This window comes from Pleurodeles waltl, chromosome 11 (assembly GCF_031143425.1).
Source record: "Pleurodeles waltl isolate 20211129_DDA chromosome 11, aPleWal1.hap1.20221129, whole genome shotgun sequence".
Lineage (NCBI taxonomy): Eukaryota > Metazoa > Chordata > Amphibia > Caudata > Salamandridae > Pleurodeles > Pleurodeles waltl.
This window is the reverse complement of record NC_090450.1, coordinates 33,815,405-33,838,197: the sequence shown is the minus strand read 5'-3', so window position 1 is coordinate 33,838,197 and position 22,793 is coordinate 33,815,405. Positions and strand designations below refer to the sequence as shown.

General features: G+C 43.5%; 1 protein-coding gene across 1 annotated transcript in view; it reads right to left on the bottom strand.

Annotated features, from left to right (window-relative positions):
* Positions 1 to 8,600: 8,600 nt before the first annotated feature.
* The window catches only part of LOC138265062 (5-hydroxytryptamine receptor 3A-like), a 39,567-nt gene continuing 25,374 nt past the window's right edge, over positions 8,601 to 22,793 (bottom strand). The window contains exons 7-9 of the mRNA XM_069212611.1: positions 16,910 to 17,150; positions 10,898 to 11,125; positions 8,601 to 8,869 (exon numbers count right to left, since the gene is read on the bottom strand). Coding sequence (XP_069068712.1) covers positions 8,601 to 8,869; positions 10,898 to 11,125; positions 16,910 to 17,150 — 738 coding nt within the window. The remainder of the gene's footprint in view (positions 8,870 to 10,897; positions 11,126 to 16,909; positions 17,151 to 22,793) is intronic.

Sequence of the window (22,793 nt, the reverse complement as noted above, 5' to 3'; positions counted from 1 at the left end):
CCTCTCTGGTATCCGGAAAAATTCCACAAAATTTGTTTCGCTGACCACAGAAAAATGTGGTTACAAACTAAGAAGCGACTGGTTCAGGCAGTTTGGGTGTGTCCCTCTAATGAAACGAGGTACAGTGAGACACACACGTGGCCCACATGAACAGCTTTGTTCACAGGAAGTGTGCTATTCTCTCCATGAACCTCGGTTTGATAGGGAACCGTGACCCATGACATTCTCCAGCTTTATTCGAGTTTCATAGATTAAAACTATACAAGCATACAATCCATATATACAATGCACCGTCATATACATAAGCACACTTAAACAATTGAGCTTTAAACCACTGACCGTCAAAAACAGACTACAGCACATCATTTCTGTACAGCCATCATATAGTCGAATCACAGACCATAAAAAGCTAAAGATCCTGCAACAGATCTCCAAAGAAGAGCATTGTTGTAGAAACAGTAGTGCAGTAGTAGCTTAAAATTAAGTTCACGGAGGATCAGCAATATAAAACGTCTCAGACGAACAAAAAAAAAACTAGAAAAGAATGTAATGTGCAAGGTGCCTTGACTAGATAAATCATCACAAGGGCATTTCATCAATACATCTGACCAATCATTAATATCGTTCATAGGATCATCTAACACTGGGGTTCATCATTTCCTGGGAAAGCTTTCAATCTTTGAGTAAAGCCAACCAAGGTTTATTGCCTAGCTTATTGGCAAAATTTGATAGCAGAATAACAGATTTATTGAAATGGAGCTTCTTCTTATTAGCCGGAGACCATGGCCCATGTGCATCAAATGAAATGCCCAAGTAAGAGAAAAACGTGGGCTGATGCTTAACTTAGCATCACTAGCCAAGAGGTCCTGACACTTGCTGAATTGCCTTACGCACTTCATAACAAAGGTTTTTCCTGTGTTAACAACCATGTCAAGGTCTGCATGTGGTTCCGCATAAAGCAGACAGGGAACAGGTCTGTGGCCACTTTGGGGAAGGTCCTTGCATTTATTTGTTACGGAAGCGCCCTGGCTATTAATATAGAAAGTACATATGAAGGTCGCAAGGTCACAGCCCTGTCTAACCCATCTCTCAAGATTAAAAGCGCCAGTGCATTCACCACTGGATTTAAAACGCACCCTTGCCTTCCCCCCAGAGTATATTTCTCTGAGGAGGACTATTATCAGAGGATCCACCCTGAGCTCGGCTAAGATTTCCCACAGTTTACCTTGAAGGACACCATCAAAAGCCCTTAACAGACTAACAAAAGCTGACCTTTTTAATGATGGCATATTTACCTGCAACCTAAATTTAATTATAAAATCCAAAAGCTTATAAGAACATCTTGGAACATAAGCCTGCCACATTCCAAATTAAAATATGACTTGGTGGGAAAGGCTCCTGGATCACAGGCAGAGGGGCTGGGGGATGCAGGAAGCCTCTCTAGATGAGGGGGGAAGTACGGAAAGCCAGGTGCTGCCGAGAGGTCCTCTGTAGTAGGAGAAGATGGCCCATAGGCATAAGATCCACAGAGGGGTGGATGGGCCCACCTCTATAGTAAATTTGGGCGTTTATGTATCTCTGTTTTACTGTACGGATGAAAAAAAATAGGGCTGGTTTTGCCGTTTTGCTTTTCGCAAAATTGCTGTGCTCACCTCTACTAACAAGCATAAACATACTGCGTTATATCTACTTTTGTTTAAATGGACATCTTTTACATTTACAGACCATCTCAAATGTATGTGAGTACCCCTAGAAAACATTGATAGTTATCACATTCCAGGATTACTAGAATCTCTTGATAATTCCAAAAAAAACAAAATGTAGTCCAATCATAGTCGTAAGCCTGCAGGGCTACTTTTGTGACTTTTGATCTTGTATCGTGAAGACCTTCATTCATTAACAGTCCTCTACTTGTGATTTTGCTTATGTATAAATGCTGAAAGTTGCTACGCTCCCCGTGGCTAAACTGGAGGGTTAGGATTAATTTTGGGGAAGACTTTTCGATGAAGTGTTGAAGCACCCCTCGGGAGGTAACACCTTATGTACTGCAGTGACTTCTGTTATTTGCTGATCCTCAAATATAGAGAAACCAAAAAACCATCTTTGTTGTATGAGTTATAAAGAGTGGCTCATTTTTCTGTTACTCTTTGTTGGAGGAAGCCCAATACGAGCAGTATCTTTAGGACTGTGGAATTCCCCCACATAAAAAGATAGGACAGTCCTATCTTTCTATATGCGGAGACTCTGCAGTCATAAAGATACTACACATAAAATACTTCAGCGAATAGCAAACAATCATAAACTGACACAAAAGTGTTAGTTTACCTTTGTGAATCAGGCCCCAAATGTGCAATAATTATGGATAAAAGATAATCAGAATTTAGAAATAATCATACATATGGAAACCCCTGTGTCATGCACATTTGGTAAAAGTATGATCAAAGGCTCACTTTGTTACAATTGCCTTTTATTGCAAAAACACAAGAAAGTAATTTGTATGCTCAACACCCAAATGTTTACAACACATTGGGCCTGATTACGTCTTTTGAGGATGGGATACTCCCTCACAAACGTGGTGACGAATACCCCGCCCGCCATATTACAAGTTCCATTATATCCGAAGGAACTTGTAAAACGGCGGGCTGGATCTCCGTCACGTTTGTGACGAACTATCCCATCCGCTGCCATAATGAGGCACATTGTATTTTATTGCAAAGAACACAAGCTACAAAAAAATGAATTGGGAGCTCAAAATTCTAAAAAGTATAAAATTGATTTCAGCGCATATTGGGATTTTTCTAAAAGGAACATGTTCACTTTTTGATACAGTTTTTCTGAAGGTGTTTTCAAATATGCAGTCTTTGCGTTTTCCTGTTTGCTGTTTCACGTCTTCTCTCGCTCATGAGGTGAATTTGTGCAGCAGTAAGCTGTGTCCATGCCTTTAAAAAAGGTGCATGTCCACTGTTCATGTCGCCACCTTCCCTTCGTGTCCTTCTGGCATCATTTAGTTTATATGATAGTGTCTCATGCACATGTTGCCATTTGGATCACTGTGCCTTTTCTGATTCCCCCTTTTTTGGTGTCATGCATACGACACCCAGCTGTCTCTCTGGATACTAAGATGCTATAAGGAAGCTTAAATATGTTTTAGTTCCTTGATCCCTAGCTGTACTTCATAGAATAAATTCCATTCAGGTAAATCCCTACTTCTAGCATTACGGAAGCCATGAAACATAACAAGGTACCAGACACAGTAAGTAATGTCAAATAATGACAATTATATTTTGCACACCTATCACTCATGCCCCCTTCTCCATCACACAGGTAGGTGCTGTGCACCAAAACAAGACAAGAGCACTTCAGTGGTCACTCATGCACAACACCAAAATGATCCCCATATAGAAAAACAACATATACAACACCTTGCAACACGCCACCCACGAAAAAGCGGACTCTCAGCATCACACAATGGGGTATGAAGAGTTACATACATGCTACATCACAATGAAATAGTTCAAGCAGCTACTCATGGTTCTTTCAGTTAAGTTGATGTGTCCGTCAGGTATTTCCTCAGCACTGACTTCCGAGCATCCTGGGCGGATTGCTGACACAATATCGAGGTAAAGAATATTATTTGACCCAAATATCATGTCAAAAATATTGTTTACCATAATATTTTGTCCCTATACTTATAACGGTAAGTAAAAAAAAAATCAGAAATAAAATATCATTTAATACTAATATCGTCCATAAACAAACAAAAATTTCGTTTTTTTATATATATATATATATATATAAAGCGAGAGAGAGAGAGAGAGAGCTTAAAGTAGTAAATCTTTAATAATTTAGAATATAACCATTATGTGATGTAAATTACATATATTCCACTATTACCTTACACAATCTATAATTACATACTTGTATAAACACACATATATATGTGTTTGCATAGTTATATTTATATATATATTTATATATATATAGTGAAACAAAATTATTAAAATTGATATTTTACATTATATTACATTTATGTTGGTTCATTTTGTTATATGACTACTATGAAAAGCGAATATATACATCTATATATACATATATAAATATATATTTAAATAAAACAACAAATATTAACCATTCAATTACAAAATATTAACTAAATTACCAAATGACATATAAAAAATTTTATACCCAAAAAAACACAATTGCAAAAAATATTTAGAAATGTTTTTTAAAATAATGTAAAACAATAATGTAAAAATAAAAAAAAGAAACAAATAAAAAAAAAATATATGTCACTAATAACAGGAAAAGTATTGGGGTCTGGGAATATTAGATATACTATTCTCACTCCAGTTTTAGCAACAGTAGGGAAAGTGTAGGACTTCAGATGGGTTAAATTTATTATCCCCGCTCCAGTGTAAGCAACAATAGGGAAAGTGTTAAACTTTGAAAGGGATACATTTACTATCCCTACTCCATTCAACACAAAGGTATGGAAAGTGTTGGGCTTTGGAGAGGTTACATTTACTATCCCAACTCCAAACAGCACAACAGTAGGTAAAGTGTTGGACTTCGGAACAGTTACATTTACTATTTCCAGTCCCAAACAGCCCAAAAGTATGGAAAGTGTTGGACTTCGGAGAGGTTAAATTTACTTTTCCCACCCCAAACAGTGCAACAGTAGGGAAAGTGTTGGACTTCGGAGAGGTAAAATTTACTCTTCCCATCCCAAACAGTGCAACAGTAGGGAAAGTGTTGGACTTCGGAGAGGTAAAATTTACTCTTCCCATCCCAAACAGTGCAACAGTAGGGAAAGTGTTGGACTTCGGAGAGGTTACATTTACTATTCCCACCCCAAACAGTGCAACAGTAGGAAAAGTGTTGAACTTCGGAGAAGTTCAATTTACTATTCCCAGTCCCTAACAGCCCGACAGAAGGGAAAGTGTTGGACTTCAGAAAGGTTAAATTTACTATTTCCACCCCAAACAGTGCAACAGTAAGGAAAGTGTTACACTTCGGAGAGGTTAAATTTACTATTCCCACCCCAAACAATGCAACAGTAGGAAAAGTGTTGGACTTCGGAGAGGTTAGATTTACTATTTCTACTGCAGTCAGCACAACAGTAGGGAAATTGTGGGACTTCAGAAAGTTATATTTACCATTCCCACTACAGTCTAAGCAAGACCATCAGTAGGGAAAGCATTAGACTTTTGAGAGGTAACATTTACTATTCCTACTCCAGTCGGCACAAAGTGGGGAAACTGTTGGATTTAGGAGGGGATAGATTTACTATTCTTACTCCAAACAATGCAACAGTAGGGATTTCGGATGGGTTCGATTTACTATTTCTACTCCAGTCTATGCAAAAGCAGAGAAAGCACTGAACTTCAGAAGGGTTACATTTACGATTCCCACACCAGTCTACGCAGCAGTAGGGAAAGCAATATATTTTGTAGGGGTTACATTTACTATTCCCACTCCAGTCTGTGCAATATAGGGAACGCGTTGGACTTCGAAGGGGTAAGATTTTCTATTCTCACTCCAGTCTGTGCAACAGTATAGAAAATACTTCACTTCAAACACATTACATATTTGAAGAAACCTAATAATTTAGTAAAAATATTAAGCTCTTAAATTCAACATTAACAATTAATCTATATATATTTTCATTAAAACATAAAAAACAATTAAACAATTTACAAAATTTATGTTCAATTAATTATCAATTAGAAAATAATGATTTTCTATTTTAATAATAATTATGTCCTATTTTAAAAAGAACAATATTTATTATTTACTACTTTAAAAAATAATTGTAATAATTTTTTGATATTAAAAAAATATAAAAATATTTATGCATTAATTAGTTAACTTCCTACCCTATACTCCTACAAACCTAGATGCCCGCCCCTAAAATAAAACTAAAATAAAGAAGTATAGCACAATTTACTTAATTGATAATCAATTAAATAATGAATTAATTAATTGTTAATTATTTACTAATTACCTCCCCAACCTATACCACTACAAACCCAGAAGACCACACCGTACATATAACTAAAAGTATTCCGTATTACATAATTTACATAATTAATATTAATCACATAATTGATTACATATATTAATTAATAATGAATTATCACTTAATTAGCTTCCCAGCCTATCCCCTACAAACTCAACAACCCTCTATGAGACTATAAATTACTATTAACAATTGAATAAAAAAATTCCAAATCACTAAAAAATTACAAACTATATTTAAAAAAATCATAATACGAACAATAGTAACACATAAAATTAATATATGAAACAAAACACATTAAAATAAAAAACAGTATTTTGATAACTATATTACTGCAAACCATATTAAAAACAATGATGTTCTTAAAATGGTATTACTTACCTAAAAACACTATGGGGGTCATTCTGACCCTGGCGGGCAACGACCGCGGGAGCACCGCCAACAGGCTGGCGGTGCTCCCATGGGCATTCTGACCGCGGCGGTACAGCCGCGGTCAGATACGGGAAACCGGCGGTGTCCTGCCAGTTTCCCGCTGCCCAAGGGAATCCTCCATGGCGGCGCTGCAAGCAGCGCCGCCATGGGGATTCCGACCCCCTTACCGCCAGCCTGGCTCTGGCGGTTTCGACCGCCAGAACCTGGCTGGCGGTAACGGGTGTCGCGGGGCCCCTGGGGGCCCCTGCAGTGCCCATGCCACTGGCATGGGCACTGCAGGGACCCCTAACAGGGCCCCACCAAGATTTTCAGTGTCTGCCAAGCAGACACTGAAAATCGCGACGGGTGCAACTGCACCCGTCGCACCCCTTCAACTCCGCCGGCTCCATTCAGAGCCGGCATCCTCATGGAAGGGGGTTTCCCGTTGGGCTGGCGGGCGGCCTTCTGGCGGTCGCCCGCCAGCCCAGCGGGAAACTCAGAATAACCGCAGCGGTCTTTTGACCGCGCAGCGGTATTCTGGCGGTTCCAGCTTGGCGGGCGGCTCCCCGCCACCCGCCAAGCTCAGAATGACCCCCTATATTCTTGACAACAATATTTTTGCATCACAATATTTTTGTATCACAATATTGTATTTCCGTTATTTCTGTCTCCCGATAAATACAACTCGATTTTTTGTTTAAACTTCTCCTGGACTCTGTTCCAAATTCAAGGTATTTTCAGGAGGATTCACTGTTTAGAACTAGATATATTACTTGGGTGGGATGTGAAACCTGTGTTCCCACCTCATCATAATGTAATCAGTCCCTTCTCTTCTTTATAACGTTGGGAGATGTGCACCAGCAGCTTACCGCGTGCATGCTGATAGGGCTGGGGCAAAGTCAGCCACACTCTTAGTCTACAACCTGGACATTCACAATTTTCATTAATTTGGTTGATAGCTTGAAATACAAGAAAACAAATCTAAATTGTGTAGCTCAAGACAATATCTTGGCTTATTTGTTCTGCTTCACCGACAGGTCTCTTGCTGCAGTGCCTGTGTAGTAAGACCTCCGGCCAGCCATGTCAGAAGTTGTGTGAGTCAAAACCGTCACTTGGGCCTCCATATAAGATGGATACCAGTTTCTAAGTTAGAAAAATGTTCTGCAGGGTCAGAGAAAACACAGCAACTCTAGCATCTGGCTTCATCTAGTGGTATTGGATGTTGTAGCTTATTAAAAAACACAACAGGCGTGTTTTAAAATCCATAAATACATCTTGAAGTACTAGAATGGGGCCCTAAAACAACACTGGTCTGGAAAAAAAAGCCCCCTCTGCCTCCTTATTACGGTCCTGACCACAGCACCTCATGAAACCACCACAGTAGGGGAGACTTAAGATGCAATCACAAACTGGGACAAAAGCAAAAGATGAGATATTGGAGGCTTCATCATAGGAGCTCTTGGGAAGTGTAAAGACTTTTGAGTAATGAGAACACTGGATGGGAAACTCTCTCTGAGCAATGACTGGTTTTCATTGCTTTGACTTTTCACATGATATAGCTCTGTTCATGACTATAATCATTTTTTTGCATGGAATCATTTCTAAAGGACCCACCACAACTTCTTTTTGCCCCCTATTCTCACTCTTCTCAGGATTTCCGTGCACTTCAAACTGGTTGAAAAGTGCCATTTTGGTTCTTCACAAAACTCAGAAAGTAGCTACATCTGTATGTACATAAATTAAATATTAAGTGGGTAATAAATTGTCTGACACACAACCTATTGAAAAGGAATCGAATTTGACCTTGGCTGTGGCAGACAATAACTAGTTTAGGTCACATTCAGTGTCATTGCATTCAGTTTCATGTAGATGTTGGGCTAATGAGATATGAGGCTCGTGAGGGGAGAGAGACAGGTAGGGAACCCACAAGAGGTTCTTGTCAATTCAGGATATCTTGCTGAACCGCAGGACAATCATAGCCAGTATGGTCATGTAATTTGCATCCCAAATCGTTACGGTCCTGCCATAGTGATCTTGAAGTGTCTCAACATGCAAGAACAATTCTTAAAGTTTTGATGGGGCAGGTAGGCAGTAGTCTGCTGACCACTGACTGCCCCTCTCCCCATTTCAGTCCCCCTGTCCTAGGACCCACCATCTCTTTCTCTGCCACTTAGAGATTGTACCAGACACACCAGAGGCTAATGATGACCATGGCATAGATGGCAACGAAGGACAAATATAGGCGGTACAACAAGGAGTCCAGGATGTAGCCGATGCGGACCCACTCGCCCTCCTCCTCGCGCTCCTGCTGGTGCCGTTCCAGGAAACCCCGGATGCTCAGCAGGTCCTGGGAGATCTGCTCCAGTTGTTGGCGGGTGTGTGCACAGTCTGGGTGTGGAGGAGGTGGTGTCTGAGTGACTTTCAGCTTCTCTTCGCTCTCTATAAGGCAAAGTTTGGATAGTCAACGGAGAATCAATGAACCAGCAATGTCGCAATGTGTAACATTTTTAAAATCTAGTCAAAAGGAGATATCTGGAAATTCAATTGAAGTATATTTTCAATAATGTTTCTTTAGAATTGTATTCTTAATAACAAATTTAAAATGTGCCCTGTCTACTGAAGAACTTTATTTTTTAAAAATTACATATAAAAATATCAGTTGATTCCTAAATTGGGGAATCTTGACTTGTGGTTGAGCTTACGCATCTGTCTTCCCAAAGATCTAGTTGTCACCAGCCTCTATCCTTATACTGCTTTGAGCATCAGATGTGGTGATATTTTCATATATATATTTGACCAGCGTCCTGGCTAGTGAATGCTTAAGAGACCGAGGCTAAAACTGAGGTGCTTTCAAATGACAATGATTTCTCCAAAGGGTGATAGGACTTTGGAAGAAAAAAGTCAATGTTTACATTTGGTGTCCATATAAACAGTGGTCTTAAAATTATACATTTTGCTACTCTGTACTTACGTTGTCACATACCACTTAATACCAACAGAATCCAATCAATAAGGCACAGATAAGTGTTCACATCTCATGTCACAACCATCATACACGAGAAGTTACACCTCATGTCCACGTGTACACAAATCACATAATGAACAAAAGTGTGATCACACTTCATGGCACAGCTCAACTAATTTACAGATACGTAGCTACACCTCATGTTACAGAGTGAACCCGCACCATAATGTCCAGATCTGGAATCATGCCCCCAGTTTGTGAAAGCCTAATCCACATGTGGTCATACCCCTGCCATTGACTTACACTAAAAGGCTTGCTCTGTCTCAAGTACGAATGTATTGAATGCACTACTCCCATAATACTTGCGAGGAACAACATTTAAAATGCACCTCTACATGCAACATTTGTTCCGGAGTTTGTATCCTGGTCACCTCTTAATGCAAAAGCAATCGCCAAAGTAACCAACCATTCTCAGTGACAGGTCTCTCCGCTGGAACCACCTGCCCAGGCCAATCCAGTATTCATGAACCCAGGGCAGATTGAGACTCAAAGCTCATCTGTTGTAATTCTTCTCTTGGCCTCTTTTTCCTGATATGTTTGCCTTTAGGAGTAATATGTCCATACCTAATTATACCCAATGTATAATATTTGTTAAGCCATGCAATTGTCGACTCCATAGATCCACTGTAACTATGACTGTGTAGCTATGGCACCTCCTGGCCTGAGCCTTGTATCTTATGGAAATATATTTTAGCCACTTTTTCACAATATATGGAATTGCATAACTTTACATAAGAAATCCCTCATTCTGTCTGTCACCATGTTGCTATATATAACCCAATTCAATGCCTCATCACCTAGAAACAATGTGAAAATTAACAATAACAACAGTATACAGAAAGCAAAATAAACTCACACCATAGTCCATTATGCAAAGATGTTTAACCACAGCTCCTATCAGTGCCAGGTCCTAGCTCACATGTACAGATCTATGAGCAAGTCCCATATCACTTTCAGTACAAAGCTGCTTCTGTAACAACCAGAATACAGTCCACAATATGCAGATGTGTAGACATGCCCTGTGTTGCCAGACAGAATCAAACCCCCATTAGAAAGATGTTTATTGCCCCTGGCCAATGAGAGTACGGACCAGAGTTGTTCAACATTGATCCTTGAGGGCAGGTCTAGTGCAAATTTTATTAGATAACAACTGACTCTTTAAATTATTTCCCTTAAAACAAATTCCATGCAAACGTGTTCCTTGTGAATAGTCTGGAAATCAACCCTGCATCTGGCCCAGTGTACACATGTATGGTTTAGGTACCGACATAATCTTATCTGTAATAAATGAATATAAGAGCATGCTTCCTGCCACTCTCAGTTGGAACTCAGCCCATTGTGCAGTGGTATGTGGTGACACTGCACGTCAGGAAGTCCTGCCCGTAATGCATTGGTGTTCTACCACTTGGGCTTCTCACGTTTGCGGCGGCTTTATTCCTCACCTAAATTATTCTGTTTTATAGGAACACATAGAGAAGTCACAGTCTTCTCATTTGCATGTGGCGGAGCCTTGTAGCAGACCAGCCTGGCAATGAACTCCAACAGTAGTGTTTTCACCCAGGTAGGAATTCTGGTCCCATGCACAGCACCGCGGTGTAGGACATGGGTAATGATCACAGTCTCCAGTAGGCTGAGCACCAACAGAGCCAGGCAAACTGAGAAGTAAATACCTAGAAGAGAAAACAAGGCATATCAGTCACATTTATGTACTATCTATATATGTATGTAAGAACTACTGCCTACAAGATCAGGGGGGTGGTGCCTTAAAGATAATGCAGACTTGAAAATGCCTCAAATGCTAGGAAGAAAGGAGGATGGAGAAATCATGGCAGGGAAAATAAGGGAGGAGTCTTGTACTTTGAATAATCTTCCCTAATCACAAACTCTATACCAGCCTTATGTGTCAATCAATCAATCCATCATAGCATTTGTAAAGCACAGAACTATCACTCCTAAGGATATCTGAGCACTGAGGATGCCGTGTTTCAGTTGAAAAGCCACATCTTGAGTCTTCTTCTGAAGTCCACCAGGAAGGGAGCTGTTTGTAGGTGGAGGGGCAGGCTATTCCAGGACTTGGCTGACGTGTAGAAGGAGCGGCCTCTACGGCATCTGCGATGGATGTGGGGATGTGTGTGTGAGGTTTAGTGAGATGGAGTGTAGTTGTCTTGCTGGGATGTAGAAGCTCAGTCGATGATTGATGTAGGACACCCATCGGTTGTGGAGAAACTTGTATGCGAGTGTGAGGATTTTGAGTTGGCATCTCTTCTGGATGGGGAGCCAGTGGAGGTTCCTGAGGTGTGGGGTGATGCTTGAGTGCATGGGGAGGCTGAGGATGAGTCTGTCTGCGGTGTTCTGTAGAGTCTGGAGTCTTTTAAGTAGCTGGGAGGACTCTCCATCGTAGAGAGCATTGCCGTAGTTGAGGCAGCTGTGGAGCAAAGTGTGCATGACTGTATTTCTGGTGTCGGTAGGGACCATTTGAAGATTCGGCATAGCATACGGAGGATGTAGAATCAGGAGGAGGCGACTGAGTTTACTTATCCATTCATGGATAGTTGTCAGTCGTGGATGATGCTGAGGTTTTGTGCGTGGTATGATGGAGAGGCGTTGATCGGAGTGCTGCTGGCTATCAGCTGTGGTCCCAAAAGGAGGTGTTCTTCCTGAAGATCAGGACTTCTGTTTTGTCTGTGTTTAGTTTGAGGAAGCTTCCTTCATGTTGCTACATTGGTCATGGCATTGCGGAAGCTGACTTTGGCATTGTGGAGGTCTTCGGTGAGTGAGGGAATTGGTTGAGTGTCTAGCTGGTAAAATGTTATGGTACTCTATTGTTAAGAGAGAGAGAGATATTCAATTGTGTGTGCTGGTTTTTGTTTGTGGGCATGCATATGTGTATATGGTGTGTGTGTCCAGGGATCAGTGAAGAACCCAAATAGTTCCTATGTTTTTAGATCAGAGACTGAATTGGTGAAATAGTGAGCTACAGCTACCATTGAGATCCACAGTGCCTTCTTCTGTAGGGGACTGCACCTTGTACTACCGCTCAGTGTCAGGTGGTCTAGGTGGTGGTAGCGCAGAGCTTGAACACCACTGCAGTATTAACTGAGACATTTAAATCACAACCAGCAGCGTTTCCCCATCTAATGTTTTTTCCTTCCACGAAACAAGATGAAAAGTAAGTTGAGAATTACAGCTAGGCTCTAATAGGTATACTCCCCTTCATTTCCCTAGGTACTGTGATTCCTGGCATGGCAAAGGTGTCATGGATTGAGCGAATGTGCTCTTCAAGGTGTTGTTTGCTGTACCCTGGCACTCGCCTAGATTAGCCTCACTCTACTTTGCCTTGATAGTTAGTTTAGTTATGTTGATGTATTTATAAAGTGCAACATACCTTCTAGGGTCTCTTGCCGCTGAAAAATTAGGGAAGACATAAAGCCTTACCTAGATTTTGACAGATAAGTTACTCCATCACAAATGTGGTGAATATCACGTCCCCCCTTTTACAAGTGATATATAATATAATAATCTTTTAATAAGGTGGAGAGAATATCTGCTACGTTTGTGATGGAGTAACCTATCTGCCAAACTCTAATTCTGGCACATAGTCAGGGCCACTGGTATTATGCGGCGGGAGAGGTCCAAATTATGCGACAGGGTTCAGTAAATTATGTGGCGTGAAAAGGCAAATTATGGGGCATAATGCTGCACAATTTGTAATAGCATTACATCATTATTTCATAATTTTTAAGCTTGGTAACACTGTCTGGGCATTGGTTGCACCTCATTAGTACCAGTTTAACTCCAAAATATAACAATAAGCAACAGGAAGGAGATCAGTCCAGCTAAGCAAAGGGCATTAAATGGCATGGCAAGACATGCCACTGCATTTTTAGTAACTTTTGAACTGTTTGAGCTAAAAACCATTTTTCTTAGTAAAATCTGAGGATAATGTGGCAGATTTTGGATTATGTGGCAACTGTGGCAAATCTATAATTATGCGAAAATCGCCACACAATCGCATAATTCCAGTGACCCTGCTCATAGTGTACTTATGTGACGAACGAGTGAAAAGAAAGGTCAGCTAGTGCCACTCAGTAAGAATAGGTCTAGTTTTAGTAAAACAGCACGCAGACATAATTACCGTTTTGACATGGTTTTGCTTTGCATCAAATATTTAGCTATTCCAAGACTAAGGGCCTCATTATGAGGTAGGGGGTCGGACAAGCCGGGCTGACCGACTGGGACAAGCCGGGCTGACCGACGGGAACAAGCCGGACTGACCAATGGGAACACTGTATTATGAGGTTCCCGGCGGGTGCTTGGCGGAAACAGTGCTATGGTATTGGCCTTGGCTTCCTTAAGGAAGCCAAGGCCAATATCGTTGCACACCAGCACCTTCGGAATAGCACTGTCTGCATAGCAGACAGTGAGCATTCCGATGGTGCTGGGCGGGGTGCCCATGCACCATGGGCAGTGCATGGGCCCCCCTTGGGCCCTGGCACTGGCTTTCCGCCAGCCTTTCCATGGTGGGGTCTCTGCCATGGAAAGGCTGGTGGAAAGTGGTGTTGAAATCAGCACTGATACGCCGAGTACATCGCCCCGTGGCTGCTTACAACTCCGCCCGCCGCCAGGAACATTGTTCCCGGCAGAGACAGCGGTCCCCTTGCGGGTCTGCCCACCAGGGTTGTAATGTAGCAGTCAGACTGCCACAGTTGTGTTAGTCCGACCATCACCGAGAGGCTGGCGGTCCTTGGACTGCCAGTCTCATATTGAGGCACAAAGTGCCTTGAAGTAGTCCAAGCTGAACCCCATATGATAACTTCAACTGATTATCTGCCCTCCATCGAGAGTAGGGGAAGGAAAGTGTATATTTTCGCCTCTAATAAGTACAGGAGGAGACAGCTACTGAGAAATAAATGTCCATCTTAAGCTTAGAGTCTAATCTGACTCCGAGGTTTTTAACATAGGTGCCCTGGCTAAGGAAAAGGGCCTGGTAAGCAAGGGTGAAGGTGAACAAACAGAAGTGCCAATGCCCACCACCAGTGCTTCTGTTTTTTACACCGATTTTCAGCCAGTTATTGTTCATCTAATGTTTTATATTTTAAAGGAATACTTTTTAGTATATTGTGATTTGCGCGTGGTTTGTTAAAAGCAGAATTTAGGTGGGTGTCGTCTAAGTAGGTGAACAATTTGCACCCAAACCTCTAATTAAAGATACAAGATGTAAAATGTAAATACTAAATAAATAAGGAGACAGAGCAGAGTCTTGTGGGATTCTAGTATTTATAGTTCATGGAGGAAACAAAGTAGCTGAGTCTGACTCTATGATCTATCTCCCAGAAAAGAGGATAGACATGTCAATGCTGTCCCCTTGCTCCCACACAAGGCCTCCGATAAGTCTTGTAAAATCCATCACAGACACATAGGCCCTCATTCCAACCCTGGCGGTCTGTGACCGCCAGGGCGGAGGGCAGCGGAAGCACCGCCAACAGGCTGGCGGTGCTTCCTGGGCTATTCTGACCGCGGCGGTAAAGCCGCGGTCAGAAAAGGGAAACCAGTGGTTTCCCCCCGGTTTTCCCCTGGCCCAGGGAATCCTCCATGGCGGCGCTGCTTGCAGCGCCGCCATGGGGATTCCGACCCCCTTCCCGCCAGCCTGTTTCTGGCGGTTTTCACCGCCAGAACCAGGATGGCGGGAACGGGTGCCGTGGGGCCCCCTAACAGGGCCCCATACAGATTTTCACTGTCTGCTTTGCAGACAGTGAAAATCGCGACGGGTGCCACTGCACCCGTCGCACCCCTGCAACTTCGCCGGCTCCATTCGGAGCCGGCTTCCTCGTTGCAGGGGCTTTCCCGCTGGGCCGGCGGGCGGCCTTTTGGCAGTCGCCCGCCGGCCCAGCGGGAAAGTTGGAATGGCCGCCGCGGTCTTTTGACCGCGGGGCGGTCATTCGGCGGTAACCGCATGGCGGGCGGCGACCGCCGCGGTCAGAATGACCGCCATAGTGCTTTTGTTGGGGGAAGAGTTAAATAGCTGATCCAGGAAAGCCTGGGCTAACACTTCGGAATGTGCAGGCATGGTCCAATCTGCAGATTCCTGACTATTTTAGTTTAGCATTTTGGGGTTTTCGAGGGCAGGGGAGAGTAGGTCTGTAAATAATTGACTGCCAGGTATGGACATCCGAGGCATGATGGTGCTCATACCTGTCATAATGCTGGCTATATCTGGCCTAATCAATGAATTGTTGGCATTATGGGGCTGATTCCTGAGACAAAGTGAGCCTTGGCTTAACTGTAGCCCTTTATGGCATATCATGGGCACCCTGGGCATTATGGTACATACCTTTTGCATATTGCTAACTGTCTCTTGCATACTGGCGGCTCCGTGGCATGAGGGGACATTTTATCAAATGTTAAGCAGTGTGAGATTGCATAGTCAGCAGTATTCAACTGCCTTTAGTCAAAGCTTTTAGCCAAGATTTCAAGAAATCTGTCAACATGCTGCCACCCTTTGTCAAAGTTTTCTTTAGGACAGTCAGTTTATGTGACAGAGTATGAAAGCAATAGAACATTTCTTGACCGCCCCTTCAGAATATATGCAATTTTAGACAATTTATTTAACGCTGTTCTATAAATTGCAACACTTGGCACCAAATTGTGGACAAGCTTCCCTTGAAGGAAGTTGGCCTTGGTGTTTTTGCTTGCTTAGTTGCTGCAATTTTGGTTGGATCTTACGACCACACAAATTTTTAAGTTCACAAGTCATCACTGGTGCAGTGTGAGAGCTCCTTTGATATCTTAGTAGGGAAAAAGCTGTGACTGATCAGAACAAGTCTGTTATGAGAGCTTTGCATATGTCTCAGTACAAGAATGTCATGGGTGAAAGGCAAGCTAGCAGAGCACTAAAAGTATTCTATGGATGTCTCACGTAGTGGTGCATTGTGCAGATCAGTGTAGATGTGCATCATGTCAGCCCTGTTATGTCCAGTGGAACACTGCTTCTTCTTTGGAGCAAATGTATTTGTTGCTATTTTTCTGGTACTTTCTCTTGCCACACAATAATATCACCAGCATATGGGTGTTTCAGAAAATTGTTCCTGAGTACACTAGTAATAATTCAACAGTTACCTTTTAAATGCTGCCCATGAGATCTATGGATTTTTTGCCACTATATTTAAAAAAATCTGGTATAAAATGCAACATTTGGCTTTAGAATTTCCAAACTTTTCTTGGGGGCCAAACCTAAAAGTTGCCTGAGGAGTGTGATGCTTGCACAATACATGTCTGTTCAGTACAAATGTAGGTTATGTATAAAATGGGTTCAAGGGCTTATTTGGGTTGCCGGATGGTTCCTGAAAGACCAGGTCTAGGGCAAGAAGCCATCTTGATAACCCCTAATGCTGGATAGTGAACTTGCAGCAATTTCTTCTCCTTATCTAGGTAGCAGGCAATCATGGCAACCTTACCGATGAGAGGTGTTCCATTGGTGGTGCTTGGGAGCAGGTCATTCATGATGAGCAGAAAGACCGTGTAGCCCAGAAGAAGGGTCATCTTGAAGGAGGCGCGATCGACGCTGTGCGGCGGCAGGTAGAAGCTCATCATGTCTATCACCATCAGGAAGGCGCTGGGGATCAGCAGGTTCACCACGTACAGCAGTGGTCTTCGCTTCACGATTACCTGAGGATTCGATAAGGCATTTACATTGGGTTACAGGCACATCCACAGCAGTGTATAGGGGAATAAGCCATCATAATGCAACACAAGCTGGTGAACATCAGGACTGGTATCATGCAGTGGAACGCAAGTAAAATGAGCCCGTTTATGGGGCATCAAGTAAAGGGCGGTAAAGAATGAAGTACAAGGAATTGAGGATAAAGCAGAGGCACAGGCTGATGTGTAGGGAATGTAGGAAAGTGGCGTATTGTGCAGTGATGATAGTTAGGCTTCACTAAGTAATGGTCCCACAGTACCCCAAAGTTGGTCCTTTGAATTCACAGTAATACATCCTTAGCTTAGTCCAGGTAGTGTGGCAAAGAATAGTCAGGCTTTACCAGAGGAACATGTGTTAAGCATTTCAGAGTACCAAAACGGGCGATAAGTAATTGACATGACTCAAAGGAAATCCAACACCACTTTATAAAAACAAAGCAGATTTTTAGATAAACTTAGACACCAAAACAAAGTAAATCAGATATGAATAACCAGAGTTATGGATTTTAGAATAAAAAGAAATTCAGTACATTTACAAGGTGTTGGACCTGGCCTTTTTTGCAGGGTCATCCCCAAATCTTTTGGCTTCCTCCTCCTGTTTTTCTGGCCTCTTTGTGTTGGCTCTAGGATTCCAGGCACTTTATCACTGCTGATCAGTACTAAAGTGCATGTTCTCTCCCTTCTAAACTTGGTATGATTGGCTTACACCTGATTGGTAGATTTAATTTACCTGCAAGTCCCCTGTACAGCGGTATCCCTACAGGGCCTGTAAATTAAATGCTGCTACTGGGCCTGCAGCCAGATTGCGCCACCCACAGAAGTAGCCTTTCAAACCTGTCTCAAGCCTGCCACCGCAGGGCCTGTGTGCGCAGTTTACTGCCACAGTGGCCTGGCATCTAAATTTACTTGCGAGGCCTGGATCTTCCCTTTTACTACATATAGGTGACCCCTAAGGTAAGCCCTATGTAGCCCTCTGGGCAGCATGTGCCTTATCGTGCAACATGTCCTAGTGGTGACAAACAGCCCATTTAGTTTCTCACTACTGTGAGTGCTGCTCCTCTCGTAGGACTGCATTAGAAATTCCTATCTATATGTCTAAGTGGTAATTTATGATCCCTAAGGAGTGGCGTGGACATGTTTGGTATGTTTGGAATGGTAGTGAGAAATGCTTCTTACTGGTGTAGGTGGATTTTTTATTACCATTGTAGAAATGCCACTTTTAAAAAGGGGGCATTTCTCTGTGCTTATGACTCTTGTGCTTTGCAGCTTGACTCCAATCCACGTGTGGGGTAGAGTGACAGCTGGGCTTTGTACATACTTTCCAGATGGCCATCACACAGGGAGGGTGGAGGTGTGATAAGATTACATCTGCATACTGAATGGTCTTCCTGGACTAGGAAAGTTGGAGGTGGGGCGCACTTACATTTGTAAAGGTTGTGTCCTGCTCTCGCACAAAGGGCTTGTTTACACTATACTAATGTCTGGAGCCAGGGCTGGGGGTTGAAGGGGGCTGAGATCCAAGACAAAATTAGTATAAGTATAGTGGTTGTTCCCCATGTTGTTGGACACTGTATGGACTGAACATCATATGCTGCTGCAAGGACTTGCGAGGAACCACCACTGGAACTGCCCTGCTGATGTGCTGACCTATGGCTTGCTAAGTCGCAAGAAGGACTGCCACCTTGTGTTCAGGACCTTTGTGCTGGCCTGCCTGCCTCCACCATGCTTTGGTGCCCACAGTGTTCTCCAGGGGCTGGGTGGTGTGCCCCCTTCCCCCGTCTGCTATTTTTCTGCACTGAGTGGCGTGCTATGCTAGCGCGGGAGAAGTGCTGGAAATTGCCTAAGGGTGGTGGAGGCTGAATTCTCGTCCCTGAGGGCTGAACAGCGTGTGCTTGGTTTGTTTCCCCGGTCTCCACCAGCACGTGGCCAGGAGGCACGTGCTAGGTTCTGCCCCCTTTATCTCAAGAGGCCTAGGGGGAGAAGGCCGAACCCTGTAGCAACCCCAAGAAGCTCCAGATGAGTGCGGTGGGAGCCGCCAGCAGTGGTGTAAAGCGTGCGGCGAAGCGCGCACACTATGGTGGCCACAGGGCATGAGCAGGGATCCATTCTGGATGATGGAGCCTGGAGTGAGGCTGCACAACATTTGTTTGTTTGGGCTCTCACTGCCACGGCCCAAGTCAACTAAAGAGGGCCCTGTGAGGCCATCAGCACTGCAACCCAAGCTGGCTCTAGTGCCGAGGTAAGAGCGAGTGAGAGGAGCCCTTTGAGGAGTAAGCGGACGCACCGCGAAGAGGACACAAGCAGCCTTCCCGTTGCTCCTCTTCACGTGGGGAACTCAGTGAGGTCTCTTCGCCGGCAGGGGAACCAGGTGTGCCCCCTTCCTTTCCAGGGAGCGTACTGGTGAGCGGGAGCATTAGGCTCACAGGACTATTGGCAGGGCCTGGGGGGAATCCTCTTTGGAGGCACAACCCTTCCATTTCTCTAGTACAAAAGCCATACTGCATTCAACATAATAGGAGCACAAGAGCTTCTGGATCTGGACGTGAGTGTCTCTGTTTACCACCCATAGTAGAGAGGAAGCGCAGACGCGCTGCAACCTTCGTGAAGAAGGTGTTTTTGTGGATTCTGTATATGTTGCCTTTCCCCGGGATTGTTTTCCTCATTACTTGTACTGAGGGTGATGCTCGGATTGGTCTTCACTGTATTTACCGCCTCTCATGTAATATAGGTGTAGGTGCACCGGCCCTGTATGTTCTTAAAGGTAATGTCTGAGACAGATATTACCGAGGGGGAATGAGATGATGAATCGTTAATGGGTCAATAGCTCTGTTGTGTTCCGATCCCCATTGCTTATGCAGATTGTTAGGACCTGGAATGATTTATGATGTTGTGGTAGCCTTGTTGGCATAACGGGCCCCTTCTCAGGGTCTGCATTTCACGTAATTGGATGGTGTGTTATGACATATGTAATATGGACCGTTTCATAGTATGTGCATTCCTAATGATGATGTTCTGACAACTGCTAGCTTGGCAAAGTATTGCTCATTTATGTTGTTTTTGGTTTAATGTTTTATGTTTATGCAGTACAGTTTGTTGGAAAATGGCCCTCTCTAAAGGGTCACCCCAAATTTTTGGCCTTCCTCCTCCTCTTTTTCTGACCTCATTTTTGTTGGCTTTAGGACTCTGGACACTTTACCACTGCTAACCAGTGCTAACGTGCATGTGCTCTCTCCCTAAAACATGGTAACCTTGGCTCACACCCAATTGTCATATTTATTGTACTTGTAAGCCCCTAGTAAAGTGCACTACATGTGCCCAGGGTCTGTAAATTAAATGCTACTAGTGGGCCTACAGCGCCGATTGTGCCACCCACATAAGTATCCCTTTAACCATGTCTGGCCTGCTATTGTAAGGCCTTTGTGTGCAGTTTCACTGCCACTTCGACGTGGCATTTAAAAGTACTTGCCAAGCCTTAAACTCCCCTTTTTCTACATATAAGTCACCCCTAAGGTAGGCCCATAGGTAACCCATACGGCAGGGTGCTATGTAAGTAAAAGACAGGACATGTACCGATGTGTCTTACATGTTCTGGTAGTGAAAAACTCACAAGTTCGTTGTCCACTATTGTGAGGTCTGGTCCTCTCACAGACTAGCATTAGAACTGCCTTCATATATTTTTAAGTGGTAGATTCTGAACTGGAAGGAGTAGCCCTGTCATGTTTAGTATAGCTAGAATGGAAATAGAAAATCCTGTATACTGGTGAAGTTGGATTTAATATTACTATTTTAGACATGCCACTTTTAGAAAGTGGGCATTTCTCTGCACTTACTGCCATCTGTGCCTTACAGCCTGTCTCCAACCCATATCGTGTCTGTGTTGTTTGACAGCTCCCCTTGGCATTCCCCCAGATAGCCATAAACACAGGACACTCAATCATATCTGCATTCATCTGCATACTGAATGGGTCTCCCTGGGCAGGAAGGGTGGAGGGGCTCTCTCTTACACTTCAAAGGCCAGTGACCTGACCTCACAAAAACGAATGAAAACCCCCCACAGGGATCCTGGCAGACAGGACAGGGCTGAAAGGGGAACTTGTGCACTTCAACACCACTCTTTTGACGTTTCCCCCACTTCAAAGGCATTTTTGGGTATGTATACTTGGTCTCTGACCCCACCAAATCAGACACTTCTGGACCTACACCTGAACTCTGTCAGAGACACTGCCTGGCTGCCTAAAGGACTTATCTGGAATGCTTTGCTGAAGACTGCTTTCCTGCTTGTTGCCCTGCTGCCTGGTGCTCCTGACTCTGCTGGAAGGACTCTACCTTCCTCCTAAAGTGCTCTCCAAGGGCTTGGATTGAGCTTCCCTCCTATTACTGAAGTCTCAGGGCTAACAAAGACTTCACCCCTTCAGGAAATCCTCGTGCATTGGAAAATTGACGCAACGCCTGCCGAAATCGACGCAGAACCTGCATCATCGCTGGAAAATCGCCGCGCCGCCGACCAGAATGATGCAGCGCCGGACTCACAACCGGAATTCTGACGCAGCAACTTCCTTGCAGCTGAAAAATCACTGCAACGCCTATCAGATCAACGCAGCACCTGCTCCATTCAACCAGCGCGTCAAAGATTTTCAACGCATCGTCCCTGTGTGTCAAAATATCCCCGTATCACAGTGAGGAACCAAGGCTGCGGTCCTGGAAATCAACGCATCACCTTGCAGGGTGGAAAAAAACAATGCATCATGTGTGCCGTGTTGATAAATCCAACGCACAGCCTTATTTTTCAGCGCATGTCCTCCTCTGTGGCCCAGTGCGTCATTATTTTTTACACATCCCAGGTACTGTGCGCTACAAGGATACAACCACAGATTCTTAAGGATAGAGACTCTTTTAAACCTTTACAAAGTGATATCTCGACTTGTGCATATTGGATTTATGTATTTTTGATCTTTTTTTATTGAGATCAATATTATCTATTTTTCTAAACCTGTGTGGTGTATTTTTGTGGTGTTTTCATTGTGTTATTGTAAGAGTTATTGCACAAATACTTCACACATTGCCTTCTAAGTTAAGGCTGCCTGCTCTGTGCCGAGCTACCAGAGGGTGAGCACAGGATAATTTGCCTTGTGTTGTGACTTACTCTGTCTAGGATTGTGGTCCCTACTTGTACAAGGGTGCATACGTCTCCCAACTAAAGACCCCAATTTCTAACACAGTCTATTTTTTTATAGCTTGTTGTGAAATCTTTTTTTGTGGTGTACATATGGTGTCCCTGGGTTGTGTGTGTTGTGCAAAAGCTTTACACTTTGCTTCTGGGATAAGCCTGACTGCTCATGCCAAGCTACCAGGGGGGTGAGCAGAGGTTTTCTTAGGTGTGTAGCTCCCTTGCCCTGACTAGAGTGGTGGTTACTGCCTGGCTTAGGTGCCTACCCTAGCCAACCAGGAACCCCATTTCTAACACAAGTCATCAAACCTTACCATTGCGGTCAATGGGAAAAGTCACTAGTGACACTCGCGGAGTGAGCTCAATGTAGATTACACAGTACACTGCTGGAATATTAGGTCCTATTCACAAAGGCAAATCTAAGTGTGGAGGTCTCCTCACATGTATATTTCCTTCTACGCCTGGGCAGAAAT